General features: G+C 46.7%; 1 protein-coding gene across 4 annotated transcripts in view; it reads right to left on the bottom strand.

Moving 5' to 3' along the window:
- TESK2 (testis associated actin remodelling kinase 2) overlaps nucleotides 1-16015 on the bottom strand; it is a 96732-nt gene extending 80717 nt beyond the window's left edge. Inside the window, exons 1-3 of one of the 4 annotated variants that reach the window (XM_030205739.1) lie at nucleotides 15756-15853; nucleotides 9936-10079; nucleotides 1252-1535 (exon numbers count right to left, since the gene is read on the bottom strand). In XM_030205739.1, the coding sequence (XP_030061599.1) occupies nucleotides 1252-1458 (207 nt within the window). In that variant the 5' untranslated portion in view covers nucleotides 1459-1535; nucleotides 9936-10079; nucleotides 15756-15853. Of the gene's footprint in view, nucleotides 1-1251; nucleotides 1536-9935; nucleotides 10080-12707; nucleotides 12782-15755; nucleotides 15854-15997 lie in introns of those variants that run through there. The other 3 variants (XM_030205742.1, XM_030205738.1, XM_030205741.1) reach the window with 3 other exon arrangements.
- Between the last annotated feature and the right edge of the window lie 2451 nt (nucleotides 16016-18466).

Raw genomic sequence — 18466 nt, 5'->3', positions numbered from 1 at the left:
TATGTGGAATGCCCTCCCGCAGGAGGTGGTGGAGATGAAAACGGTAATGAAATTCAAACATGTGTGGGATAAACACAAAGGAATCCTGTTTAGAAGGAATGGATCCACGGAATCTTAGTGGAGATTGGGTGGCAACACCAGTAATGCAAACCGGTGCTGGGCAGACTTCTACAGTCTGTGCCCTGAGAAAGGCAAGGACAAATCAAACAAAGTATCACATACCGTGTAAAATGAGTTTATCTTGTTGGGCAGACTGGGTGGACTGTACAGGTCTTTATCTGCCGTCATTTACTATGTTACTTTGAGTAGTTACAGTTAATGCCATCAGCGAGTGATCTTGTTTCAGATCTGATCCGGGGTCAGTGGGCTCTGGGGATCAAATTTTAAAATTTGAATGTTTGTGAGTTTTGGATGTTGGGCTCAGGGAAAATTTTAAATAGCAGTCAGAGGTTGGTGAGTTTATGGGAAGCTGTGCTGAGGGCTTTGAAAGTCAAGTAAAGTGGATTTTCTAGGTAAAAATGGTGTTTTTGTCGCCGACTGGGAAACGGAGGTAAAGAATACCTGTTAAGGAGACCCCCATCAAGTGGTTTGTGGCAAAGTGGTTATTTTCTGATTTTTTGTTGTGGGTGTCAGGAGGTCTGGAATGATTTTGGGCATTTTGTTTGAAACAGAGGTAACGTTTCACATAAAAATGAATAGATTCAATTTTTGTAATGGTGGAAAACAGGCTTAGGGGTGGGTCCTTTCACGAAGGCACACCCAACGGATCTAGTGTGCATTTATTTTTGCAATGTGATGTCCAATGTTTTGGAAGCATCTTGCTTCTGGTTCTATAAGTACGCAAAAGTGCATAGATTATATTGCCAGAGCCCAAAGAGTCACTAATTTGTATAAACTGTTTATAATGCAGTTAGATTTACTCTTTAGCCCAAAGCAATTAGACAACTGCATCCATTCACTGGTTGTACTAAATTCAGCCACCATTGTAGAGGCCTGCTCAAAAGGCCCGGTGGGCAATGCCCCCCCCCCCCCCCCCCCGAGAACTGCAAGGTTTGCCTCTAAGGAGAGAGTGGCATACGTTCTTTCTCCCATGTTATTTTTTTAAATTAGACACGAACCAGAGCATCTCAATCCTTGTGGCTCTTTACAATATATTTACCGCCTTTTTGAAGGAATTCACGCAAGGCAGAATAAAATAGGGGAAACTTCAGACTGCGAGGAGTTGTGACCACATAATGACAGAACACCCACCTTGAACACATCAGAGAAGAAACCACAGCCAATTTTTTCACACGTGAAATCATCAAGTCGTGTAAGTCTGGAAAAGGCGCTAATCAAGGCTTTGTAGGACGAGGGACAAACTCTGCCCACTGGAGAAACACCGTCATTTCCACCCCCATCAAAGTCTTCAATGCGCGGTGGGAAGCCAGCAATTGAATTACGTTTCTTTCGATCCATTTTCCGTGAAGGTTGCTTTCAAGCCATGAGCGGCGCATATCTTAACATCTTATTCCGTCCTCTTCAGGCTTGTATTGCTATTGGGGTACAAAGAGAGACATATTGACTAATCGAACTTACTCTCACTTTACAGTCCTGAGTAAAACTGAACATGTCTAATAGACTGAACACAAAACAAAAAAAAAAACACACAACAACAGCACAGTATATAAAAAATGGATCACAAACAGAAGAGGAAAACAGTTTTGCCAACAGTATAATAGTGGATCATTTTAAATTACCACAAACACACCAGATTCAGGCAGCAGGAAAAATGCCATCTAACACCAAAAAGCCAAACAGCCGATTCTGCTTAGATTCACTGTGTAGAGATATATTATTTATTTATTGCATTTGTATCCCACATTTTCCCACCTGTTTGCAGGCTCAATGTGGCTTACATAGTTTTGTTAACATTGTCATTACAGGATAACAGATACATTTAGTATAGTGCAGAGATTAAGTAAGGGAATAAAAAAAGGAGGAAGGGTGTGTTTAGGGTAATTATAGAAGGTGAGTTTTCTTAACTGAGTGGGTTGTGAGGTGGATTAGTGTGGCTATCGGTTCTCGTTGTAGGCCTCGTTGAAGAGATATGTCTTCAGAGATTTGCAAAAAGATAGTTGTTTTGTCGATTGTTCTCAGGTCTGTAGGTAGTGCATTCCATAATTGCGTGCTTATGTAAGAGAAGGTAGTAGCATGCATGTATTTTAGTCCTTTACAACTGGGGAAGTGTAGGTTGAGAAATTTGCGGGATGATCTTGTGGCGTTTCTGGGAGGTAGGTCCACGAGGTTTAGCATGTAGATTGGGGCGTCTGCGTGAATGATTTTGTGCACAACGTTCCCTAAGTGGTAGCCAGTGGAGCTTCTCTCTTATGGGTTTTGCACTTTCATATTTAGTTTTTCCAAATATGAGTCTGGCGGCAGTATTCTGGGCTGTTTGGAGTTTTTTTTTATAGTCTGTTCTTTGCAGCCCGCATATAGTGCGTTGCAGTAGTCCAGGTGACTTATTACCATTGACTGTACCAGGGTACGGAAGATTGTATCTTGGGAAGAAAGGTTTTAACTCTTGAGTTTCCACATGGAGTGGAACATCTTTTTCATCGTGTTTTTCACGTAAGCATGAGAGAGTGAGGTTTCGATCAATGGTGACTCCCAAGAATTTTCAAGTTTTGTGAGACAGGAAGAGAACAGTATGGTGTGATTATGGTGGTGAAGTGTTTTGTGTTATGTTGTGAGGTGAGGACAAGACATTGTGTTTTTTTCTGTGTTAAGTTTTAGTTGGAATGCATCTGCCCAGGTGTGCATTATTTGGAGGCTTTGGTTGATCTCATTGGTGATTTCATTTAGATCATGTTTGAACGGGATGTAAATTGTGACGTCATCTGCATATATGTAGGGGTTGAGGTTTTGATTGGCTAGCAGTTTGGCTAAAGGTATCATCAAGGTTGGTGAGAGGGGGGATCCTTGGGGGACTCCACATTCAGGTATCCATGGGGGTGATCTATCCGCGTTCGTTGTTACTTGGTATGATCTTGTGGTCATTAAAAAAGTTGCAGAAAATAAATTATGAGGAAGGGGGGGGGGGGGGCTCAGGGCTAAAACTAGAGGAAAGCAGACATTTTAATCATAAGTTTTTCTTAATTTTGGGAAAGGTAAAGCCTAAGTGGAGAAAATAAATCCCCAAGGCACAAATCCCCATAGAGAGCTAGGATTTCCCTGTGCTCTTTTTTTTTTTTTTCCTTTTGGAAGGAGCAATAGCAACTTAATCAAGCTTTAGCCCCTTAAACAGGAAAAAAGCTAACCAGGCCAGATTATTATTTATTTTTTAAGTTTTTATTCAGCCAGGGAGTTGTAGGGAATTAGCATCAGGGGAGCCTGTGGGGAATTAACACCCAAACACGGTAGGAGGTTGAGGACCCACACCCCTCAGGCAAGGTCCCATGGGACTGAGCCAAAGCCTCACACAGTGGCATTAAGAAGTGTGACTGTGGGCTGTGAACAGATCCAAACTATGAACCTGGGAGCATCCGTTAGGCTAGGCCAAGCTGTGCTGTGGTCAGCAGAGAACGGAGCCTCATCAGCACAGCCTACCATTTGCTAGAGGTAGAGAAATACTGCCTTGTTCCAGGACCACCACAACTTATACTGGTGACATCACTGATTGACTTCAGTTTTCTCTACCTCCACCTACTGGCAGGAAGGGATAACGCCCATTGGTTCACATCAGTGGAGCTGAAGCTAAGATCAATTTCCTTCACTGTATACTTGATGCAGCTTCAGTGAAACAAGGGGTGCTTGAGTATTTTGGGAAGCATCAGAGCTTTTCTCACAGCACAAATCAAACGTGGCATCGGCCAAGAAACAACAGAGTTGGTATAACAAAGTTCCCTGTTCTTTTTACAAAATGCAACAGAAGAGTGGCAAGCTCTACAAATTCTGCAAAATGATTCCAACATTTTCATACAAACAGTGGACAAAGGAGGAGCTATTGTCCTGCAGAATAAAGAAAGTTTGGCTTCAACTGGCTGATGATAAAAGTTTACCAGTGGAAGACCCTACTAATTTTGTTCAAAGATCTGGCAGTTAACTTATTCAGAGTTTGATCGAGAGCGGCATTTAATTGGGGGGGGGGGGGGGGGATCCCATAGGAAACCTGCAGGTTTGACTTTTGGCTCTACAGGAATCCTGCGGGATGGAAGAAGTCACCACAGGTGGAAAGGTACTCGCATCTCTGGTGACGCCAGAGCAAGGCTCGGAACACACTGGAGCACCGTCTCCCCTGCTGCTTAAAAAGAAAGACAAAGCTTCACCGTTCTGCAGGTACAATGGACATACTTACTCTAAATTCTCGTTAAAAACGTCCATGCCGAATGCTTGGAGTGAGCTCAAGTTTCTCCACTCGAAAATCCTGGAGAAGGACTGCTATGGACTGCAAAAAGTACAAATGAGAATGAAGTGGATATAGCACCGTTCACGGAAGAGAGTGTGTATGAACAACTTGAAAAGCTAAAGGTGGACAAAGCCATGGGGCCGGATGGGATCCACTCTAGGATATTGAGGGAGCTCAGAGAGGTTCTGGCGGGTCCTCTTAAAGATTTGTTTAATAAATCCTTGGAGACGGGAGAGGTTCCGAGGGATTGGAGATCGGCGGATGTGGTCCCTCTTCACAAAAGTGGTGATAGGGAAGAAGCTGGAAACTACAGGCCAGTAAGCCTCACTTCAGTTATTGGAAAAGTAATGGAAGCCATGCTGAAGGAAAGGATAGTAAATTTCCTGGAAGCCAATAAGTTGCAAGATCCGAGACAGCATGGATTTACCAAAGGGAAATCGTGCCAAACGAACCTCATTGAGTTCTTTGATTGGGTGACAGGAGAATTGAATCAGGGACGAGCTATGGACGTAATCTACTTAGATTTCAGCAAAGCTTTTGACACGGTTCCCCACAGGAGGCTCTTAAATGAACTGGATGGGCTGAAGATAGGACCCGAAGTGGTGAACTGGATTAGGAACTGGTTGACGGACAGACGCCAGAGGGTGGTGGTGAATGGAATTCGCACGGAGGAGCGAAAGGTAAGTAGTGGAGTGCCTCAAGGATCGGAGCTGGGGCCGATTCTGTTCAATATATTTGTGAGTGACATTGCCGAAGGGTTAGAAGGTAAAGTTTGCCTATTTGCGGATGATACTAAGATCTGTAACAGAGTGGACACCCCGGAGGGAGTGGAAAACATGAAAAAGGACATACGGAAGCTAGAAGAATGGTCTAAGGTTTGGCAATTAAAATTCAATGCGAAGAAACGCAAAGTGATGCACTTAGGAAGTAGAAATCCACGGGAGACGTATGTGTTAGGCGGGGAGAGGGATCTTGGGGTGATAGTATCTGAGGATTTGAAGGCGACGAAACAGTGTGACAAGGCGGTGGCAGTAGCTAGAAGATTGTTGGGCTGTATAGAGAGAGGTGTGACCAGCAGAAGAAAGGGGGTGTTGATGCCCCTGTATAAGTCGTTGGTGAGGCCCCACCTGGAGTATTGTGTTCAGTTTTGGAGGCCGTATCTTGTTAAGGATGTAAAAAGAATTGAAGCGGTGCAAAGAAAAGCTACGAGAATGGTATGGGATTTGCGTTACAAGACGTATGAGGAGAGACTTGCTGAATTAAACATGTATACTCTGGAGGAAAGGAGAAACAGGGGTGATATGATACAGATGTTCAAATATTTGAAAGGTATTAATCCGCAAACGAACCTTTTCCGGAGATGGGAAGGTGGTAGAACGAGAGGACATGAAATGAGATTGAAGGGGGGCAGACTCAAGAAAAATGTGAGGAAGTATTTTTTCACGGAGAGAGTAGTGGATGCTTGGAATGCCCTCCCGCGGGAGATGGTGGAAATGAAAACGGTAACGGAATTCAAACATGCGTGGGATAAGCATAAAGGAATCCTGTGCCGAAGGAATGGATCCTCAGGAGCTTAGTCAAGATCAGGAGGCGGGGCAGGGCTGGGCAGACTTATACGGTCTGTGCCAGAGCTGGTGGTTGGGAGGCGGGTCTGGTGGTTGGGAGGCAGGGATAGTGCTGGGCAGACTTATACGGTCTGTGCCAGAGCCGGTGGTTGGGAGGCAGGGCTGGTGGTTGGGAGGCGGGGGCAGGGCTGGGCAGACTTATACGGTCTGTGCCAGAGCTGGTGGTTGGGAGGCAGGGCTGGTGGTTGGGAGGCGGGGATAGGGCTGGGCAGACTTATACGGTCTGTGCCAGAGCCGGTGGTGGGAAGCGGGACTGGTGGTTGGGAGGCGGGGATAGTGCTGGACAGACTTGTACGGTCTGTGCTAGAGCCGGTGGTTGGGAGGCAGGGCTGGTGGTGGGGAGGTGAGGATAGTGCTGGGCAGACTTATACGATCTGTGCCAGAGCCGGTGGTTGGGAGGCGGGGATAGTGCTGGGCAGACTTATACGGTCTGTGCCAGAGCCGGTGGTTGGGAGGAGGGGCTGGTGGTTGGGAGGCGGGGATAGTGCTGGGCAGACTTATACGGTCTGTGCCCTGAAGAGCACAGGTACAAATCAAAGTAGGGTATACACAAAAAGCAGCAAATATGAGTTATCTTGTTGGGCAGACTGGATGGACCGTGCAGGTCTTTTTCTGCCGTCATCTACTATGTCACTGCTTCCATGCTATGGTAATGGTGCGTTTGCTCCAGGACTGACCCCCCCCCCCCCCCTCTACCTTTGATAGGTGGGCGCAAAAGGAGGTGGTTTAAATTTCTCATATGGTCATAGATGAAAAGTAAGATTAAAACTTTTCCAGGGGCAATGCCAGTGCCTTGATGCTATCAGCGGAGACTGATGTTACTGCAGAGGGAAATCAGGACAAATCCTTCTTCCTGAGGAAGGGGATCAGATAACTTAACCCCCAAGGGCTTCTATTGTGCTTTGTATGAAGTGTGATCAAAGCACTCGCCATGCTCTTGTCCCCAGTGTCAGATGCAGCTCCCAGAGCCACGAGACCAGTGCTTTCAATGTCAAAAATCTTTGTACCGTTTCTCAACCTCAGATTCCTCTTTTTTGGACACATGTAAACAAAATACAAGAGAAATCATATGATCGGGTCCCAGGCACCAGTTATGATTATCTGGTGCCTGTACTGGGATCGATGCTATTTGACATATTTATAAATGATGTAGAAATCAGAACAAGTGAGGTAATAATATTTGCAGATGACACAGAACTATTCAAAGTTGTCAAAACACTTGCAGATTGTGAAAAATTGCAGGAAGACCTTAGGAAACTGGAAGGCTGGGTATCCAAATGGCAGATGGAAATTTAATGAGCACAAATGCAAGTGATACACATTGGGAAGAATACTCCGAATCATCTAATCCTAGGGTCCACTTTAGGAGTCAAGAAGTGATCTAGTGTCACTGTAGACAATACACTGAAATCTTCTGCCCAGTGTGCGGCAGCGGCTAAGAAGGCGAACAGAATGTTGAGTATTATTAGAAAAGGGATGGAAAACAAAAATGAGGATGTTATAATGCCGTTATATCGCTCCATGGTGCGACCGCACCTGGAGTATTGTGTTCTGGTCGCCTCATCTCAAAAAAGATATAAAGGAATTGGAGAAGGTGCAGAGAAGGGCGACGAAAATGATAAAGGGATGGGACGACTACCTTATGAGGAGACGTTAAGAAGGCTAGGACTCTATAGCCTGGAGAGAAGGCGGCTGAGGGGTGATATGATAGAGGTCTACAAAATAATGAGTGGGGTACAGCGGACAGATGTGAAGCGTTTGTTTACGCTTTCTAACAATAATAGAACCAGGGGACACAAGATGAAATTAGAATGTGGTAGGTTTAAAACAAATTGGAGAAAGTTTTTCTTTACTCAGCGCATAGTTAGACTCTGGAACTCATTGCCAGAGAAGGTAGTGACGGCAGCTGGCTTTGCTGAGTTTAAAGGGGGTCTGGACAGATTCCTGAAAGAAAAGTCCATTGATCGTTATTAAATTTTGGGGTTTTGCCAGGTTCTTGGGGCCTGGATTGGCCGCTGTCGGAGACGGAGTGCTGGGCTTGATGGACCTTTGGTCTTTTCCCAGCGTGGCAGTGCTTATGTACTTATGATACTTAGAATTATTAGGACAAGGATGCAAAATAAGGCCAAGAATATTTATTATGCCTCTATATAGCTCCATGGTGCAACCTCACCTTGAGTTTTGTGTTCAATTCTGGTCGCTGTATCTCAAAGATAGTAGAATTAAAAAAAAAAAAAAAAGGTTCAAAGAACAGCGACCAAAATGATAGAGGGGGTGCAAGTGCTTAGAAAAAGAGATGGCTGAGGTCTACAAAATCCTGAGTGGTATGGAGCAGGTGGAGGTGAATCGATTTTTTTTACTCGTTCAAAAAGTACAAAGACTGGGGGGGGTGGACACTCAATGAAGTTATATGGAAACACTTAAAACAAATAGGAGGAAATATTTTTTTTTTCACTAAGAATAGTTAAGCTCTGGAGGTCGTGGTCTTTGCCCTGAAGAGGACAGGTACAAATCAAAGTAGAGTACACAAAAAGTAGCACATATGAGTTTATCTTGTAGGGCAGACAGGATGGACCGTGCAGGTCTTTTTCTGTCGTCATCTACTATCTTGCCAGAGGATGTGGTAATAGCGGTTAGTGTATCTGCATTTAAAAAAACGGTTTGGACAAGTTCCTGGAGGAAAAAAGTCCATAATGTGTTGTTGAGATGGGCAAAGGGAAGTCACTGCTTGCCCTGGGATTTGTAGTATGGAATGTTACTACTACTTGGGAGTCTGTCAGTAACCAAGATACTGGGCTAGATGGACCATTGGTATGACCCAGGATGGCTATTCTTATGTTGTTACACCAGGCACACTTTAACATAGTAACATAGTAGATGACGGCAGAAAAAGACCTGCACGGTCCATCCAGTCTGCCCAACAAGATAACTCATATGTGCTACTTTTTGTGTATACCTTACCTTGATTTGTATCTGTCTTTTTCAGGGCACAGACCGTGTAAGTCTGCCCAGCACTATCCCCTCCTCCCAACCACCAGCCCCGCCTCTGCCATCCAATCTCCGCTAAGCTCCTGAGGATCCCTTCCTTCCTTTATGTTTATCCCACGCATGTTTGAATTCTGTTACCGTTTTCATCTCCACCACCTCCCGCAGGAGGGCATTCCAAGCATCCACCACTCTCTCAGTGAAAAAATACTTCCTGACATTTTTCTTGAGTCTGCCCCCCTTCAATCTCATTTCATGCCCTCTAGTTCTGCCGCCTTCCCATCTCCGGCAAAGGTTCGTTTGCGGATTAATACCTTTCAAATATTTGAATGTCTGTATCATATCACTGTTTTCTAGGATATATCAAGAAAAGTGGAGGAGTGGCCTAGTGGTTAAGGTGGTGGACTTTGGTCCTGGGGAACTGAGTTTGATTCCCACTTCAGGCACAGGCAGCTCCTTGTGACTCTGGGCAAGTCACTTAACCCTCCATTGCCCCATGTAAGCCGCATTGAGCCTGCCATGAGTGGGAAAGCGCGGGGTACAAATGAAACAAAACAAAAAAAGTAGCCACAGCAAAATCTAACAATGTTGGGGGGGGGGGGGGGGGGGAAGTTACCAAGCCAGGTACCCAAGGCCTAAATAGTAAAACTGATCAAGTAAGATTTTAAAATTTGCCTTTAAAGTTTTTCTAGGAAAAATAAAAGCGTTTCCATATGGTTCTCACATGACAACTGACAGGACTTTTACATCCTTGATGAAAGGAAAACCAAGATTAACCAATTTGAGACAAAGCTGAGAGGAGCACAGAAAAGTGCAACCATTTTGCCTCCGCAGAAAAAAAAATGGTGAACGCTAGGTGGTGCGCAACAGTGCCAGAAGGAAAGCACGCAGGCGTGCGCAATGCATGTTCTAAGAATTGTAAACAAACTCAAGCTCACTCTTGCACAGGCTCTGTTCATATCATGTAGGATTACTACAGCCTGCTTGTCATCTGAGTACTACAATTCCACTGGAAAGTAAGCGACTTGCCCAAGGCCACAAGGAACATCAGTGGGATTTTTGTTTCCCCATCTACAGAAGTCCTAGATAAAAAAAACATGAAAAAAAATGAGATAAGGGGGACTTGGTTAATTAAGGTTTACTTATATGAAATTCACCAACATTAGTCTCACGATGTAACAATCTGAAGCCGATCCCCCCACCGTACATTTTGAAAGTATTCCAGCAAATGTCTAAGTGCCAGAGCAGTCACGAGTCCTAAAATGGAAGTTTCAAAAGTTAAAGACAACTTGTTGCTCCTGTACTCTGTGTTCCCTGCTTTGCACACATTTCTCATCAGATTTAAGCCTTCTTTGCTGCCTTGGGCAATGGCTGTTCAAGAGGAACTGGGGCCTGAGGCGAGACCCACCGCTCCAGTTTGGAAACCACGGCTGTTGCACCACAATCTTACACAAACACGTTCATTAGCAGAAGACAAGACAAAAAACAAAACTGCTTTAAGCAGGCTGAAGATCATACAAGGAACAAACCGAAACAGTAAAGGCTCCCCCATGACAGCACAGAGGAGGGGAGCTCTTTTCATGTCCTAACATCCTGAAACCTAAAAGGACACAGGACAGCCTTTAACCAGCACTAAATGGGATTTGATAAGACCACATTATCAGATGCAGGTCTTTCCTCCGTCCCTAGCGGTTTTTGTACCTGGGACAAAGGAGGGTTAAGTGACTTGCCCAATGGCAATTGAACCTGGTTCTCCAAGTTCCTAGCCCACTGCATGCAACCTTACTGGGTCCCCCGCCCCCCAAGCCTGCTTAGTAGTGAAATAATTTTCCTCTTTATTCTAAGGTGAATGGGACACGTCGCTCTGATGGTCTCTTTGCATTTTTAGCACCTGACAGGCACCTGTTAAAACCCAGGTGTTAAGCAAGATTCCCCAAAAAGCTCCAGCAGAATCTTCTTCCATATCAGACAGTGCGAGACCGGCAATGGATGGCAAGCTCACTTGTGAGGAAGCAGGAGATTTAAACACCTTCAAGCTATAAATGCAGGTGATGAACCCCCTTCAGTGGAAAGGCAGCTCTTTAGTCCTGAATTTACCTCATTAATCTAAGGAATTATTTCATTACAGAAAGAGTGAAAGCGCGATGGATGCATAGAACGGCTTCCGAGTGGAGGTGGTGGATGAATTAAAGAAAAGCATGGGACAAGCAGAGGATCTCTGAAGAAGGGAAGGGACTGTAAAGCTTAGCAGGTGGTTTGGATGGGCAGAATGGACAGACCAGATGGTCTGAAGGTGTGCCTAGGTAAGAAAGGGAGAAGGCAATTTAGTGGAGGAGTGGCCTAGTGGTTAGGGTGGTGGACTTTGGTCCTGGGGAACTGAGGAACTGAGTTCAATTCCCACTTCAGGCACAGGCAGCTCCTTGTGATTCTGGGCAAGTCACTTAAGCCTCCATTGCCCCATGTAAGCCGCATTGAGCCTGCCATGAGTGGGAAAGCGCAGGGTACAAATGTAACAAAAATAAAATAGATACTATTGGAGATTCTACATGGAATGTTGCTACTATTGGAGATTCTACATGAAATGTTGCTATTCCACTAGCAACATTCCATGTAGAAGCCTGCGCGGCCACATTGGTGATCTGCAAGGGCCGACTTCTACATGGAATGTTGCTAGTGGAATAGCAACATTTCATGTAGAATCTCAAATAGTAGCAACAGTGGAGGAGTGGCCTAGTGGTTAGGGTGGTGGACTTTGGTCCTGAGGAACTGAGTTTGATTCCCACTTCAGGCCCAGGCAGCTCCTTGTGACTCTGGGCAAGTCACTTAACCCTCCATTGCCCCATGTAAGCCGCATTGAGCCTGCCATGAGTGGGAAAGCGCGGGGTACAAATGTAACAAAACAACAAAAAAAAAAAAAACAGAGTGGGATGGGGGACTTGAGGGGTGAGAAGGGTACCAGGTAAAAGGACAGGGCTGTTACCAAATAGATTATGTGGGGACTAGGGCATTAGATTATGATTTCCCAGAAAACAACCTCAAACCAAGTCTCCAGTTTCAAGTTCTTCCTAAATGGATAACATTGATAACACAGACCTTGGCCTGTATTTTGTCTTGTCTGTCTGTGTTATTTTAGATTGTAAGCTCTATTGAGCAGGGACTGTCTCTCTGTGTCAGATGTTCAGCGCTGCGTGCGTCTGGTAGCGCTATACAAATGCTAATAATAATATTTATTAAGTGCATCTGCAAGTTTTAAACTGACTAAGGTACTTCCCATAAATAAGATAAGTTATGATTTAGAAGGTGGGGGTTTTTGTGTGTTGTAGAAATGTACTTTCAGGTGGTTTCCCAGACTGGGATACATTTAAACAACATATGTATTTTATCCCTCCTCAACAAACAGAGTTTAAGACACAGGAAGAAGTTACAACTTTCCAGCAAAAGGTTCTAAGAAAACAAACCCTGGACAAGATGCTGTGCAGTAAAAGCTACAATTAGAATTAAAGATAGATTCCATTCCTATTCAATGGCATAATTCAAGCAATCCTAGTCTAATCGTTAGTCCTAAATTTCATAGAATAGCCTCCACTACTCACAGCGTACATGAGAAATCCCCTTTCCTAACAGGACCTCGACACAAAACCCTAAAAAAAATAAATTCCTGTCTACAAACAGGCAACCTGCACACACTAGAAAGCAAAACCAATACCCACCCTCGGTCACATATGCAAAACACTCAGAGGAGGTCTTGATCTGCTGTCAGATTCACGCTTTGGAGAGTCCTGCCAGATACCTTGTGAAATGCAGCATCTTACTTCACATCAGGGCTTTCTACCCCCTTTGAACTGTTTCACAGACTGTGTGTTATGTGCATGTTCCAATGTCAACATTAGGCTGTGACCTTAAAGGCTTTAGTCATTATATTTTATGCTATTTAACTGGAGGGGGGGGGGGGGGAGAGTTACAGTTCATTGTATTTCAATATTTTCTTTTACTGTAAAAAAAAAAAAAACCAAAACCTCCAATTCCCACGGTAAAAGCAGCATGTCAAATATTAACGAGAAATGACAAACACATGATTATCTTTGAATTTTGCAATGTGCAGGAGAAACTGCAAGAGCTGCACATTTCCCCTAAGTCACAAGGAAAACAAAAAAACCCCCAAAGCCTATACAGAAGAAACAGCAGAAAAGAAAACTGTATAAAAACAGCAGGAAAAGTGTGACCTGACCAAGGACAATATAGGCAAAACTAGAAGCCGGAAGTTCTTTACAATTATCCTTTAGGTAAATTTAATTTTACATAACTTCAGCAACACATGCAAATAAAAAGTTTATGTAAACACGAATACAGGAGTAGTGAATGAAGGTTTAGCAGATGCTGAGGGAGTACAAGATGATGGAAACATTAAGAGATGGAGAGAGAGGGGAGAGTTGTGGGCAGGGGAATAGAAGCAAGGAGTGTTGTGTAGTCTGGGCAGATAGATGAAGGTGGGGGGATGAGTGGTGAATGGGGGGACGACAGCAGGGTGTGTGGTAGGTAGTAGATTGGGGAGAATGTAAGCAGATGGGGGGTGTAGAGAGGAAGATGATGGAATGTAGACTGAGGGGTGCGTAAGCAGATGGATAAGAGGAAGGGGTCTGACAGATAGGGGTAGACTGGGGAGACATAGTAAATTCAGGTAGGCCTGGCGAGTGGTGTAAACAGATAGGGTGAAGGGTGTGTGGTAAGTAGATGTAGATGGGGGGGGGGGGGTTGTAAGCAGATGGAGGTGTAGTAAGTTGGGGTGGGTGGAAGCAGGGGGGGGGGGGCCCAGCCTCCCAGGGTCTGTGACTTTCTTCTTCCTGTGTCGGGACCCAGATGATTAACGCAATAACCTGGGTCCTGGCGCACAGAAGCAGCGAGAATGACAGACCAAGAGAGGAGAAGATGGGGGGGGGGGGGAGGAGGTGCAGGGGCAAGAGGCCTGAGTGGGGGGGGGGGATGGGGGGGTAGGGCAGGGCATTGACGGCAGCCCTGGGTGGGAGTGGTGAATGGGATGATGAGGTGAAGGTATGGTGGGTAGATCTAGAGAGGGGGGGGGGGGTAAGCATATGGAGGTGTAGTAAGTTGGGGTGGGGGGGGCCCCAGCCTCCCAGGGTCCGTGTCTCTTCTTCCTGTGTGTCAGGACCCAGATGATTTAACGCAATAACCTGGGTCCTGGCACACAGAAGCGGTGAGAGTTGCAGACCAAGAGAGGAGAAGATGGGGGGGGGGGGGGGGGAGGAGGAGGTGCAGGGGCAACAGAAGCCTGAGTGGGGGGGGGATGGGGTGGGGTAGGGCAGGGCATTGAGGGCAGCCCTGGGTGGGAGTGGTGAATGGGCTGATGAGGTGAAGGTGTGGTGGGTAGATCTAGAGGGGGGGGAGGGTAAGTAGATGGAGGTGTAGTAAGTTGGGGTAGGAGTGGCAAAGGGGGTTGATGGATTAGGGAGTATAAACAGAGTTATGAGTGAGATGATGGGGTGGGGGTAGCTGTAGATTGGGGGAGTGGGATGTGGGGTGTAAGTAGATGGAGGTGTAGTAAGTTGGGTTAGGAGTGGCGAGTGGGAAGATGAGGTAGGTCAGATGGGGTGGGGAGGTGGGGGGTTGATATAGATTGGGGGGGACTAAGGAGGTGAGTGGGATGATGGGGGGGGGGGTTGATATAGATTGGGGGGGACTAAGGAGGTGTGTGGGATGATGGGGGGGTTGATAGAGATTGGGGGGGACTAAGGAGGTGAGTGGGATGATGGGGGGGTTGATAGAGATTGGGGGGGACTAAGGAGGTGAGTGGGATGATGGGGGGGGTTGATAGAGATTGGGGAGACTAAGGAGGTGAGATGATGGGGTGGGGGGTGTTGATGTAGATTGGGGGAGTGGGATGTGGGGTGTAAGCAGATGATATGTAGTATGTTGGGGTAGGAGTGGTGAGTAGGAAGATGAGGTGGGGAGGTGGGGGGGGGGACTAAGGAGGTGAGGGAGATGATGGGGGGGGGGTTGATAGAGATTGGGGGGGACTAAGGAGGTGAGTGGGATGATGGGGGGGGGGTTGATAGAGATTGGGGGGGACTAAGGAGGTGAGTGGGATGATGGGGGGGGGTTGATAGAGATTGGGGGGGACTAAGGAGGTGAGTGGGATGATGGGGGGGGTTGATAGAGATTGGGGGGGACTAAGGAGGTGAGTGGGATGATGGGGGGGTTGATAGAGATTGGGGGGGACTAAGGAGGTGAGTGGGATGATGGGGGGGGGGGTTGATAGAGATTGGGGGGGACTAAGGAGGTGAGTGGGATGATGGGGGGGGGGTTGATAGAGATTGGGGGGGACTAAGGAGGTGAGTGGGATGATGGGGGGGGGGTTGATAGAGATTGGGGGGGACTAAGGAGGTGAGTGGGATGATGGGGGGGGGGGGTTGATAGAGATTGGGGGGGACTAAGGAGGTGAGTGGGATGATGGGGGGGGGGGTGATAGAGATTGGGGGGGACTAAGGAGGTGAGTGGGATGATGGGGGGGTGATAGAGATTGGGGGGGACTAAGGAGGTGAGGGAGATGATGGGGGGGGTTGATAGAGATTGGGGGGGACTAAGGAGGTGAGGGAGATGATGGTGGGGTGGGGGGGGTGTTGGCAGACGACGGTGTAAGTTGGGCTAAGAGTGGCGGGTGGAGCAGTGGAGAGAGTGGTCTTTGGGGGGGGGGGGGGTCGGAGGGAGGAAGGGGAACGGGAAGGTCGCAAAGCTTCACTTACTTTACCGGTGCTGAGGAGGGGAGGCTGCGCGACACTTCAGCTTTCGCTTCCCCCCTCCTCCTCCTCCGGCTCGCGAGCCGACACCGACCGCGGGCACCGCCCCCTCCCTTTACAGGCCACGAAGCGCCTCCACCAATCACGAGCGACAGGCGTGACCCAATTCTTCCTGGACTTTAGGCTTCCGCTACTTCTATTTTGCTTTCACTTCTTATTGGTTGGAATGAAGTCGTGACCTTACTGACCTCATTTCTTATTGGCTTCTCCTTGATGTTGATTGACAGCGTTGCAAAAGAAAACACTACAGGGCGGGCACTCGCCGACGCTTCTGGCGCAACGTCGTTCTCGTTTTTTTTACTACAAAGTGGGACGACCAAAAAAAAGACTTCACCAATGGCTGAAAGGCCACACATGATTGATCGCCATCTCGACAAATCAGAAGTCAGAACAGAAGAATAGCCCTAGCGCTGTAAATATTACAAGGGAACTGTGTGCACGTGGTAGCACGCGCTGTCCTCCCGGGTGCAACAAGTTGCTTCTTAATAGCTTCTAATAATTAGTGCAGACCTTGTAATATGTTTTTTTAAGGATTATAATCATATGCGTTAAATAACTTAATGCAAAGCTAATACCTGTGAACAAAAACCTCACCTGCTGACCGGGTGAACAGCAAACAGATGGCAGCAGCGCAATTAAAGGGCCGGGGGAGGGCCCCGATTAATACCCCCCCGTCCCGGAAGGAACCACGTGCATGCGCAGGGGGGAGGGGTGGCTGAAATTGGGTCATGCCAGGGCACCAAAGGGTTAATGTGGTCAAGCGCATTCATGGTGGGGAGGGGGAGGGGGGTCTGGCCATCCCAGTGATCAGGTGCTGGAGTATGATTCCCCTGCTATGAGTTTGCTGAGTGCTTGCTTGGATCTGGGAATAGGTGGCTGAAATATGCCCCGACACAGATGGGAAGATGGCACTCTTGGCTCTTCTCAAGTAGAGAGGTGTGGTAGCCGTGTTAGTCCACTCTTAAAGGTTATCAATAGAAATCAAACAAAACATGGAAAAGAAAATAAGATGAGACCTTTTTTATTGGACATAATACATTTTTGGCGCTTTTATTGGCTCTTCTCTAAAGCCTTGACCCAAACTTCTGCTTTATGGTGCCCTGTCTGACCTATTCTCACACCGAGCTTGCATATTTCCAGTGAGCGGCATTGAATATCCAGTTTATTTTTGGGGCGATTTCAAGATAATCGGCTAGGTCGGTATTCAGACTTACAAGGTTATCTTGAAACCGCCCAAAGATGCTCCATGGCTTCATGTAGGTTGCTAAACTCAGCGTATAGCTGGTTATATCATGCAACATAACCAGCTATCTGCTAGCCACTAACTAGGGATATTCAGTGGGGGGGTAGCCAGTTATCCCTTGCTGAATATCGGCAGATAGCTGGTTAAGCGCTATTTATATGCACGCTGTTAGTGATGAGCATTGGTCAGTAAAGAGCTCTGAACTTTCTGGCGCATTCCCACAAGAGCTGTGTGGTAGACACAGATCTTGTGCACATGTCCAGTGAAGGGGGGGGGGGCAAGAAAACTTTTCGGAGGGAGAGAAAAAAACCTGCCGCTGCTGCCTCACAAGCTAGGAGGCAAGCATAGCTGTAAAAGTCACCCTGCCCTAACAACTAAAGCTTACCGACAGCTCAGGAGCTGCTTCCGTGCACAGTAAAGCAGTGGCCAGAAAGACTGTGTGCATTAGCAGCAAAAAAAAAAAAAAAGTTTCATTTAAACTGGCTAAAACCAATCTAAATTAAACGTAAGCCCGGGCCCTCTGTTCCTTGATCCCCACTCACTGCTCCTGTAGGTCCTTGTAAGCTGGACTGCCTCTTAGAAAGGAAGGACATTGCTTCTCCCCTGTATTTAGTCCACTCTTAAGGTTATCAATAGAAATCAAACAAAATAAAACATGGAAAAGAAAATAAGATGATACCTTTTTTATTGGACATAACTTAATACATTTCTTGCTTAGCTTTCGAAGGTTGCCCTTCTTCCTCAGTTCCTTCCTGAAACTCCTATTTGAAGCCTGTTGGATCAGAGTCTGTACCATAGCATTTGTTGGTAGCTCTGTAATGACTTAGCATTTTGGCAGTCTGTTACACATATGATCTTCAACCTTGGAATGGAGGAGTAGCCTAGTGGTTAGTGCAGCAGGCTTTGATCCTGGTGAACTGGGTACAATTCCCACTGCAGCTCCTAGGCCCCAGTGATCAGAAGACCCTCACTGCTCCAAAATTAGTGCTCTAAAATTTGTGCCAGAACAGCAAGGGGCAATAACACCCTAATGATCAGAGCTAATAGCATGCAAATTTAGACACACTCTGATCATAGGGGAAAAATGCAGGAGGATTGTGCCTGAGCATGGTAAGGAAGCCCAGGATGGGCAGGGCGCCAGCATTTTGAAGGCAGCGCTGGAAGATGAGGGAGTACACTACTCTCTCTTCCATCATGGGGGAGGGGGGTTGGGTTTGCAGCCTATCGGGCCACCAGGGATTTTTTTTTTTTTGGGGGGGGGGGTAAAGGGCCCCCTGTGTCAGGGGTTGGTCATGGGGACTGTAGATCAGCCCCCATGTCCCTGTCTGGGGGGGGGGGCACTAGGCCACCAGGGGCTAAAGCAATGACGGGGGTCCAACCTAGGCTGACTCTGATGTAGAGGGGGGAGACGGGA

The sequence above is a fragment of the Microcaecilia unicolor genome, chromosome 6 (assembly GCF_901765095.1).
Source record: "Microcaecilia unicolor chromosome 6, aMicUni1.1, whole genome shotgun sequence".
Lineage (NCBI taxonomy): Eukaryota > Metazoa > Chordata > Amphibia > Gymnophiona > Siphonopidae > Microcaecilia > Microcaecilia unicolor.
The sequence above is the reverse complement of the archived record's forward strand: the minus strand, read 5'-3'. Positions and strand labels throughout refer to the sequence as shown.